The sequence below is a fragment of the Sinocyclocheilus anshuiensis genome, unplaced genomic scaffold (assembly GCF_001515605.1).
Source record: "Sinocyclocheilus anshuiensis isolate Anshui unplaced genomic scaffold, SAMN03320099.WGS_v1.1 scaffold710, whole genome shotgun sequence".
In the NCBI taxonomy this organism is placed as follows: Eukaryota; Metazoa; Chordata; class Actinopteri; order Cypriniformes; family Cyprinidae; genus Sinocyclocheilus; species Sinocyclocheilus anshuiensis.
Genome location: NW_015544201.1, coordinates 662,059 through 673,791, shown reverse-complemented (window position 1 = coordinate 673,791; position 11,733 = coordinate 662,059). Strand labels below are relative to the sequence as shown.

The 11,733-nt window shown below is 38.9% G+C and overlaps 1 protein-coding gene across 7 annotated transcripts in view; it reads right to left on the bottom strand.

Annotated features, from left to right (window-relative positions):
• Positions 1-11,476, bottom strand: part of magi1b (membrane associated guanylate kinase, WW and PDZ domain containing 1b) — a 136,379-nt gene extending 124,903 nt beyond the window's left edge. For 6 of the 7 annotated variants that reach the window (XM_016497356.1, XM_016497359.1, XM_016497361.1 and 3 more), the window contains exon 1: positions 10,664-11,475. In XM_016497356.1, the coding sequence (XP_016352842.1) occupies positions 10,664-10,961 (298 nt within the window). In that variant the 5' untranslated portion in view covers positions 10,962-11,475. Of the gene's footprint in view, positions 1-10,663 lie in introns of all 7 variants that reach the window. The other variant, XM_016497363.1, reaches the window with a different exon arrangement.
• Positions 11,477-11,733: the final 257 nt, after the last annotated feature.

The window sequence follows — 11,733 nt, the reverse complement described above, 5'->3', positions numbered from 1 at the left end:
TGTCTGTGTCTGTGTGTGTGTGTGTGTGTGTCTGTGTGTGTGTGTGTACTTCTGACCCTGTCAACTGGGACGGCACTGTACTGCTCACACGGTCACATAAACATCACTCAAACCACAACACCATGACTTTGGTTACCATGGCGAGAGAGACAGCCAGAGACACAATGGAACAGCATGTAAAGACTAATTAATGAAGATGAACAGTGAAGGACAGCAATTAAAAAGGTGTTGATGAGAAGTACGAATCCCTTTCTCAAACACACACAGCAATATAAGACACTAATGAGGGAAAAAAAACCTGCACAGAATCCAACATAATAAATTAGTACAAGATCGCACATGTCCTTCATTTCATTGACAACAAAGATGGGGAACAATGACAGCAGATGTCGCGTACAGTGGCCCTCGCTGTCAGGATTAATCCTACTGTAAACATATGGCATCCTCACCTCCACAGCTGCATACTGTCAAACACACACCCCCGTCCCACCATAAACACGCTAACAAAAGGCATTAGGACATCAACATGCTTCAGTCATTACATTCAGCACCACAAGTGTTTCGAATCACGCCGGTTATTTTGCAGTTGGAGGTTTTCGCAGTTCAAACTCCAGATTTGATTTGTTTGGAAAGCAAGGGTGGCGTGTTAGTTTGTGAGAACTGAATTAAAACCAGAATAACTGACAAGCAGTGCTGGATTTCTTTGATTTAATAACTGAAATGTGCAGAAAAAGTTATTTATATTGGAGGTGGAATGTTCCGGGAGGGTTTGTTGAGGGAGAGATTCTGACTTCCTTCTGTAAATACTAACACATGGTTATTAAATTGAGTTGCTCGATTCATTTTCCCTTCTGAAAGTGGGGTGCATCCTTCCACGGGTGGGTGTGTATGTGGTTGGGTGGGTGTTTAAGTACTTCCTGCTAAAACATTAGTCTCTGTCTCTGAACCAATTTCTTTTTCAAGCTAGACCCGTGCCAAAATACTATTAATATTTAGACACCAATGTTTCTTAGTATTATTTATATACTATTTAGTAATATTTAGCTATTTTCAGATTTCATTTTAGTTTTGGTAAGTTATGTGCTTTTGTCATTTTTGTACGTTTTTTAATATTTATATTTAGCTTTAATTTATTTTCATTTCAGTTTTAGCAGTTTTAGTACTTCAACTTAAATTTCAACTGTTGAAAAAAAATTAACTCAAAAATTAATTACAAAAACAGCTACATTTTGAAGTAGAAAGACTGAAATAGTAATTTTTTGAAGTACGTTTTAAAAGAAAAGATAATATTTGCCAATGTAACATTTCTAATTTTCGCTTTTTACATTAAGTTTTTCATCTAATATTTATATTTTATTTTAATTTAACGGATTTAATAGTTTTAGTTTTAGTTAACAATAACAACACTGCCAGACACAGCAGTTCTTAATTTTGGGAATGGTGCTGATTTTACAAAGTTAAAGAAAGATTTTGAAATCTATAAGACAAGACAATTCTGAGGCACCCTAAGGAGATATGTTAATAATTTTGGGACTGGGACTTAATGCATACATGTAGGCTGCATGAATTTACATTTTAAATCTCTAATAATGCATTTTGGAATGAAAGCACTTGAAAAGAGCAGGAGCAGAGTGATTAGCTCATGCAAGGCTTTCTCAGATGAAAAGCAACAAGAAAAGCACAAAAAAAGAAGGCACCAGAGGATGATGCATGGCCAGTCAGACACTGGGGTGGCAGTGTGTATTCTGTCTGCTATTGTTGACAATAAAAGCCTGCCTAATCCTCTTGAACTTGTCTGACCCCCTCCAAACACTCCATACTCCTTTTCTTGCTGTTTCTCTTTCGGTAATAAGGCCATATGAGCTGAGGCAGAAAAAGAAAAGGCCTCTTCTTTAATGAGATCGGTGTATTCAGACCCTTGGGCTTCGGCTGAACAGAACTGTGCTGGAAAAACTCATCGTGCTGGACGCACAGCAACTTCTCAAGAGACCCTGGGATGATGAAGCATAATCCAACCGAATATAGCAGGGGTATTCAATTAAAGTTCGAAGAGGTCCAGTCTGAACATTTCTTTCACAGCATAATCCGGACAATCAAAACTAACACAGTTTCAGTAGCCAATATGGCTTGAATGCTACAAAATGAAATAAGCAATGTGCACTACATGGAATACTTACTGTAAATGTCAAAGCAAAAGTATTTTTCCCAAAAGTCCCAGCAGTAGTAGTTTCTAAAGAATTATATACTAATTATATATAAGAATAATTTATTAAAACTCTCAGCCAGACAACGCCATTCCTATATGAACCACAAAACGTTAATTAGTGACACCTATAATATGGGGAACTGCTGAAGATTTGCAAAAAGGCCAGGATTTTCCTGAGGTTAAGTTCAATTTATTGCATGTGTGAGAGACTGCTCTGAAAATCATTGAGAAAAGAGGGCAACGACAGCAAAGCTGCGGATATGCATGGGTGATCAGAACATCTGATGTGTGCAAGTTGTATGTTTCTGCAACGTTTCTCCCTGCAGGAGAAAATATCAAATTGTGCTTCTCTGTGCTAACCTTAGTCTCTCTCCACAGATGTCACTTATATTATCTAAAGGAGATGTTCTCCAGGTTTTTTCCAACTTTCATCAATGTCAAAGTCTGTAGTTTGTGACCCAGAGCAAAGTTGGGAATCAAGACATTGAGAATGTACAAAAATTAAAAAAAAAAAAGGTTTTCAATCATTGTGCATTCTTTCTTCCTCAAAATTAGAAAAACAACCATTAATTGAATCTGAATCTGTAACATAATCATTAAAGGAGACATATTATGCCCCTTTTTACAATATGTAATATAAGTCTCTGGTGTCCCCAGAATGTGTCTGTGAAGTTTCAGCTCAAAATACTCCACAGATCATTTATTATATCATTTTGAAAATGCCTATTTAGAGTGGAAGCAGAAACACGCTGTTTTTCGGGCCTGTCTCTTTAAATGCAAATGAGCTGCTGCTCCCCGCCCCCTTTTCCAGAATAGAGTAGTGATGGGAAGTTCGGATCATTTTACCGACTCGGACCTTTGAGTCTCGTTCAGCAAAACGAACAAATCTTTTTTCGAGTCATTTCGTTCATTTCGTTCATTTTAACAAAATATAATTAAAATGTTATGTGTTACTTCCCTAATATGTCTACTACTTACGCAAACGTTGATCACACTACAAACAATACAAAACTGCTATAAGAAACAGAAAATATTAATTCATTGTTTACCTTAGTCTTCAGTCTATGATTAGCTCACCACCTCTCACCAAGTCTTCGGGTTTGGGCTTATGGGGCTGTCGTGTGATGAACGAACGACTCGAAAAACCCGAAGACTCGAGATGAACTAATCAATTCTCTTTCCGGCTCAGACTGCATAGGGTAAACTTATGGGGCTGTCACTTGATGAACAAACGACTCGAAAATTCCGAAGACTCGAGATGAACTAATCAATTCTCTTTCCGGCTCTGACTGCATAGGGTAAACTTATGGGGCTGTCACGTGATGAACGAACGACTCGAAAAACCCGAAGACTCGAGATGAACTAATCAATTCTCTTTCCGGCTCAGACTGCATTGGTTAAAGCTTATGGGGCTGTCACATGATGAACGAACGACTCGGAAAAACCCGAAGACTCGAACCAGGTGAACTACTTGACTAATTCCAGTACAGAACCTATAGGATGTTGCGCATGCGCGACTGAACGAATCACTCCCCGATACGACTCGTTCTTCCCGAGTCACATTAAAGATTCGTTCAAAACGAACGAATCGTTCAAGAACGACCCAACACTAGAATAGAGCTGCGCCATTACAGCTAGGACCAGCTAAAAACATATAGATGCACCGGGGACCTGATTATAGCACTTAAAACCTGGAAAAGTCAGATTTTCAGGATATGTCACCTTTAAATTTGTGCAATTCTCATCCTTATCCAAGAGCTCCATGTGTCAGAATAACAGCAATAAAGGCCAGGTTTTAGCTATAAATCTGCTTAATATAAACCGATGAAACCCATGCACAACTTTTGAAACTGATTCACAGATTCACAGCTGACAGATGCTGATTTATTCAGCCATCCAGCAAAAGTGAAATGCTCCAATAGCCATCACTCACCACAGGCTTGTTTGCCTTTCAAAGCATCTGCTGATTCAGAAATCACAAATCTTTCACTTCCTTTCAGTTCTTGTGTGACTGGTTGACAATCCAGCCAGACTGTGCCTATTAACGGAAAACTGGACCAGAAACATTAAAAAATTTAAAATAAAAAAAATTCTAAAATCTCTCATAAGCACTAACCAAACTTGTATGGCTTGCTGGATGCCTTGACTGTGATGTTGTGAAATGTGGGGCAGCATCACTAACCTGGAGAATGACAAAAGCATTGCGAATAGGATTGCAATGATTATTTTACCAATAAACAAAAGTGCTGTTTAAGCTCAGATTAAACTGAAAGAAAAAACAACAGCAGAACAAAGAGAAAGAGCCCGGATAACATAAGAATGAGATAAAAAAAAAAAAAAAAAAAAAGAGATATCAGATTTCACAGGCTTTTGCTTCAGTATTTATGTTTGGGTATTTAAATGTGAGATCTTGAGAAAAGTAAGCAGCAAAACAAAGACGAAAGAGTTTTATCTAAGAGCCACCCCAGGCCTTCCCCAGAAGCCTCTATCGAGACAGGTAAGCTGTTGACATATCACTGAACACACACCAGCTCTGAGTATCTGACATTCAGCTGAATGTTTGCTCATCTCTTTGGCAACCTGGGCTTGAATGGAAGTAATCACTATAATCTCCAACACTGACACACTCTTATAACAGGAAAGAAAAAGCCCATTGCCATTTTAAGAGTAAAAAATGAAACTAATAATTGTCAGATTAAAAGATTAAAATAAGAAATAAGAAAGTAAAAGTGAAAAAAGTGACATGACGTGTAGCCAAGTATGGTGTCCCATACTTGGAATTTAACCCATCCAAGTGAACACACACAGCAGTGAGTAGTGAACACACCTCAACCCTCAGACAACATACAAAACTACCAAATTTTGCTATAAGTTTGATCGCAACATATTACCACTGCTGTTAATAGTGTTCACCGTCTGTTTGATTACATGACATTAACTAACTGCTTGATTTTTACCGTGCATTTCTGCTATATGGACATCAAATTGAGATAGTCACCACTGATAAGCTAGGTTTGGTGCCTTGCTCAAGGGTCTCACCTCAGTCGTAGTATTGAAGGTGGAAGAGAGCCCTGGTCATTCACTCTCCCCACCTACAATCCCTGCCGGTACCGAGACTCGAACCCGCGACCTTTGTGTTACAAGTCCGACTCTCTAATGGCGCTTTTCCACTGCATGGTACGGCACGGTACGGCTCGGTACGGTTCACTTTTGGGGGGTTTTCCACTGGGTACAGTACCTGGTACTTTTTTTAGTACCACTTCGGTTGGGGTTCCAAGTGAACCGTACCATTACCAAAACGTGACGTGTAAACTCTGCTGATCACGGATTGGCCGGAGAGAATCGTCACTACCTGCGTCACTGAACTTGCGACACAAACACAAAAGAACCGCTAGATTTAAATCAGCACAGCCAGCGAAGGATCAAACGCAACTGTTCTGAACGAGCGCACCTTTTTTGTAACAACCAAAAAGTTTTGTTGTCTGTTGTGGAAGAACAGACGTTCCTCTCGTTGATAGCAGAGGAGCGGATCCAGCGAGAGCTTGATGGGGCGACGCGGAATGAAAAAGTTTTTTTTAGGAGTCGTGGTAGTAGAGGCGGCGCAACTATAACGACATGTGAATAATCCCGCCCACTCTAAAGCGGTACTGAACTGCAGTGGAAACGCAAACCGTGCCGAGCCGAACCGTGCCGTGCCGTACTGAGCCGTACCGAGCCGAGTCGTACCACACAGTGGAAAAGCGCCATAACATTAGGCCACGACTGCCCAGAAACTATCCCAATTGAAAGAAACTATCGGTATTGAGTGACAACGTCACAATTACAAGAAAAAAGTAGCAATTACCCTTTTCTTTTTGTACTCTGGGGTGGAAACATTCATAAGAAACAGAACGGTCAGATAATTAACACAGTTTGTTCCATGTCATGCATGAGACAATATAGGTCAGCTTTTCAAGTGCCAAGCAAGAAGGCAACATAAGCAAAATTCTGTACGGCATCCTCCACAGGTCAGTAGTGTCACACCAGCAGCAGTAAGTCACAAGACCCCATTAGCCCAGTTGGTCGGAAGCTCTCCCCGTGGAAACACATAGCTTGAGGGAAAAAGTTATTTTTCCCTGGAACAGTCATACAATACAAACACTAGTGTAACCAATTCCCATTAGTTACCACTTATATTAATAAAAAAAGCCAATGTTTGAGTGAGCAGAGTGCAGAGGTCCTGTTGATTTATATGAAGACATTTATTACCCCTTGGCAATATCATCAGCAACACTATCACAAACCATTTGACTTTTCAAATGTCTTCTGTGTCAAGTTTAAGCTTTCCAATGAAAGGTACAGAGATCGGCTTTTGTTTTTTTTTTGTTTTTTAGTATTTTTAACATTCAGCTAGGTTTGTCAATGATAACGCCTTCCAGGTCAATGAACTTAACTGACCACATTGCAAAGAAAAACTCTCTGTCATACGCATTTGTGCTCCACAACATCATGCTTGGATAGGAAAGGTCTGATTTTTTTGGGAGTAAAACTCCTTGTACAGGGTCCTGGTATCTTTAGGTTGTGGTCAGTGAGTGAACTCCTCATCCCCGATCCGAACACTATCAGAACAGCTGGATTCCTTTCTACCTTCAAAACCCATTTATAGACACGGTCAACACTTGATTCACAACAGCTAATAAATTGCTTTAGCTGAATCTGTGGTTCTCAACTTTTTTGACTCGAAGGTCACCTGTTGTCCAACAAATATTTCTGCTGTAATTATGACAAAGCTGCTTGTTTTCAAACTTTTACTAACAGAAACTCGGAGCCCTGATATTAAATTAATGAACCACAATTTATTTTGTGACTCCAGAAGTTTTAAGAACAGTGTGTTTAATAAAAACTATATTTATTGAGGGAAATCAAAATAAACATGATTCATTTTACATCTTGAGTTTAGCATTTTAATTTGGATTATTTTATTTTAATATATTAATTTAATAACTTAAATACTTTTGAGTCATCTTGCAGCCCTTTGAAAGTTTGTTGAGGCCCCCTAGTGGGCTCCGGCCCCTGTTTGAGAACCACAATACTAAATAAAACTGTCATTTTAAACCTCATGACCAACAGAGATGCATTACTGTATTGATACTAAAATGTTCAGCTGTTATTTTTACAATAAAAGTCTCAATGACATAACTAAAGAATTACGTTCTACACCTTAATCAGTTGCACCTTAGTGTACAAATTTTTTTTTTGCATTACCATAGGTGGATGCACAAATGTGTGGTTGAGATCATTTGTTCATTCATTTAGTACTCCTTTACTGGTCTTTCCTTCTTTACTGGTCTTTCCTTTCTTGGGGCACAGAAAGAATGGGTAGCTTTCCTCATTGTTTTAAGTTGTCCTGACTCACCGACCATGATAGGAAGCAAAGTGTGTTCCTCTCTTTCTCCTGAAGAACACAGATGTTTAAACTGAACTCAGGGAAAGGAAATAAACACTTCCACATGAAATCTATCCACTGAGGCCTCCTCCCCTCCCTTCAGCTCATTTACACCGCAGTAAATCTATCAGCCGGCCATATAAAAACCTACAATGTGTATATATGAAAAGGAATTGTGTTTGATATACAATGCGAAATGCAGCAGGACTGAAATTTGACTATGCATACAATATAAATGCATGCAGAAAGTAAGGGCACAGCCTCGACAGCCTGATGTGATCCAGACACTAAATACCTTCATGGTAGCCCCTGACCACTGGCTTAATGGCATTTCACAGTCCCCTTTATATTGGTTTAGGATAGATTAGCATTATCCCTGTGCAAACCGAGGCTGTGGACATGCAAAATACACACATGCATTTTCTCCCCAGGCATAGCCTAATCCAGCCCGATGTCAAATCCCACACAGAAGCTCCCAGACAGAGAGATGTAGAGCAGTGTGTCATTCCACCCCTTCAGAAAGCAGCTCAGAGTGGGAAACTGATCTAGGATCAGCATTTGTTTAGAGAAATCTGATACAGGATAAATTGTCCTGCTGTGAAATGCATCATGATAACAAGTCAATAGCCAGTCTGGATAAGATGTAAATGAGTTTGTTTGTTCATCAGAGCAGAATTTGAGAAATTTAGCATTACATCATTACATGAATGGGTGCCGTCAGAATGAGAGTCCAAACAGCTGATAAAAACATCACATTAATCCACAAGTAATCAACACGACTTTAACCTGTTGCTTCTGGCCAAAATATGAATCTAATAATGCTTCCACCAGTAAAAAAAAGTCCATCCCCTGTTGCCCTCTCACACAGACACATGCTTAAACTGTTTTGGACTGTTTTTGCTTGATCTGTTCATATTTCTCTTCTAATTCAGACAAGATTACTTTTTCCACTGTAGAAAGCAATATTATGGATAGAGGACTCATTAAAAATGTCTTAATTATGAATTTGTTTATTACAAACACAGCTTTTCACTTCACAAGACATTAATTGATGGACTGTATTTGTGTGTATTACCTGAGGATTACTGTGATGTTTTTATCAACTGATTGAACTCTCATTCTGATGGCACCCATTCACTGCAAAGGATCCAAAAAGTTTAAAAAAAAAACAAGTCAAATAATTTAATTCAATAAAGTATTAAAGATGCTCTTCAAAGAAGACATTCATGTCATTGTATGTACGAACTGCATTGCATTTTTAAATAAACTAGTAAATTAAACAAAAAATGAGTATCATGTCATTGACCCATTCATTTTTCCTCACTTTAAGACGTCCAAAACTTCCATCCCATGTAACTTTCGGCTCTAAGTGCCACAACTTTGCTGACACTACTGATAACACTGTTTTCTCAGCTGAAGAGTAAGAGGCTTATTCCATCAATCAATACAACAGCGTTGAAAGGTATTCCTATTACATATTACCTCCAGAGAGAGCTGCCAGGGCACAGACTGTTAGTGAGGTCACCACAGGACTGAGTGTCTTAATGTAAAAATCAATGAAGATTAATAAATGAATTTGTTGTGTGCTGCATTAACTGTGCTGAAGGTTATGGACGGGCTGTGAGCTCATTATTAGACAATGTAAATAATAATGGCCCACAAAAATGAAAAAGGCCACATGACTGGCATGAAGACCCACAGCTGCTTGTATGGACAAGAGCGTATGAAGTCTTGAACCACGCAAAATTCACTTTAAGCTCAGCTTAATGCATTTCATATCAATAATTCATCCTACAAGTCTAAAGCATGGGGAGTTTGAGATCATCAGCCTGTTCAAGACAAAAAAAATGAAGACTTTGTTGACAAACTCAGAAACAGATGGCATTTGTTCCCAAAAACATTTTCATAATTAAGACTGGTTACGACAAAAAATTCCCAGACAGCATGATAGATTATAAACAGTGAAACTCAACACCAGAATGTATATGCGGAGTGTATGAGAGAGAGAAAGAGAGAGAGAGAGCTGGAGCTGGGCCCAGTAGTGCTCTGGAAATGTAGTCTGAGTTGATTGGCTGGTTTCCTGATATTGTCTGAAGTCATTTGGTGAAATAGGCAGAAGTATACAGAGGAGGGCGAGCAGCATAACTCAGACCATGTGATGAGGCAGAGCCCTGTGGGGAGTCACCACAGCTTCAGCACAATGGACAGTCTGTATGGCCTTTACCTGGGAATTACGGCTCACTCATCAACTCCTCAAAGGATTAAAGCGAAATAAATGACGAATGGGCTTAGAAACGTGAAGAACGGCATCACATGTGATTTTATTTAGTGAGGCATGCTTTAAACTTATCAAAGAGCATCTTCCACGAAATGGATTTTGTCAAGTTACACTTATTTCAACTTGACTTAACCTGGGGCAAAAAGTTTCACAATGCTTAAGAAAAGAGATTCATTCACTCGTAATTAAGAAATGCATTACATGCAGTCCAAAACAAAGATGAAAATAAATGTGCAAAAAATCAGAAATGTAACACCATAAATATAAAAAATAATAATAATAATAGTACTGCTGCTCAGGCCCTTTTTTTCAGGGACGCACAACCCAGGTCCTGTGAACTGACCCATTAAAATTTGGTCTTGTCTGTGAATTTTAGCAACAGCCCTGCAACTATAAAATAAATAAATAAAATAAAATATTTTTTATATATATATATATATATATAAAATACTTTTTCACACCACTGTGTATATATATATATATATATATATATATATATATATATATAAAAACAAATATTGTGTAAATAAAAATATATTTATAATATTATATTATGTTATTATTGTTGCAGTCTAATGACAAAATAATTAAAACTAAATAATTAGGCCTATCTCTACTTAGCCAAGTCATCCAAATAGTAAATTACGCAATATTTTCATGCATAGCTGGTACTTGGGAAACAATTCCTTAATGATTTGTTTACAGGAAATACATAACAGGGGGAAAACAAGTCAGATTAAGGCACTCTTCTTACCTTGCCTCACAGTTTTCAACCTAATAGGTCCCTTGCAGTTCTTGATCACTGTCAGCACATCATACAGCGGCAATCCAGAGACAAAGAGCGTCTCCACTTCCAGCAGTAATTCCCCCTCGGACACTTTCCCATGTCTGTACTGTACGGCATTCCCGTTAACGTGTCCGATATAGGCGAACTCACCGTTCTCCGCACCGCCGAGCAGCTGCACGTTCAGCTCGCCGCGGGCGTCCTTAGAGATCGTGCACTCGTTAACTTTGGTGGTCCAGTGATTCTTTTTCTGTACCACTTTGGACATGATGAATCAAGAAAATCCGTCCAGAAACAGGTGGTTCCGCTAACAGACGAGAAAGCGAAATAGTTTCATAAAATGAAATATCCCACGCACACGCGGTAAAGTTTCTTTTCCGTCTCCTCGGTCATGAATGCAGCTTCTTCGCAGCCCAAAAAAGAAAGAAAAAAACCAAATCAAGCCATTGTCCGGCTGTTCACCAAATGAAATTCCCACTCCGACCGCTTCTCTAATAATTAGCCTGTATTGTTTTCCTCATCTTCTTAACATCTTTCCCCTGTAATCCTCTCGGTTGCGCTCATCTGCTTGTGTTTTAATTTCATAAACCTCTCTAACTACACTTCTTTAAGTCTTAAGCTGTTTCCAAAATAGTTAGTTTTTTTTCTAAAACACTTCTAAGTAAAATTTCCGCAGTTTTCCTTCGCGCACAGACTGCGTCGGCGAACGTTTCCTTCTGGTTCACGGCTCCTTTAAACAGGTACAGCGTTGACGTCTGCTTTGATACATTTCATCCTGTTCTGCCTGCTCGCAACCAGGGATGGAGCGAATGTAACGTGTGCGCATGCGCACTATTTCCCTTCGGCCTCTTGAGGGAATCCTCACTGCGTCCATCACCAGGTCCTAAAGTCCGTCAATTAGAAGTTAATAATATTTACGACCCTAAGCCGATTTCTGGAAACTCTTGATTAAATATTTCCCACATTATATATCTTTCAAATGCTGCAATAAATAAATGCAAACACAGACATGTATGAATAATCGCACCTGGATTTTACAC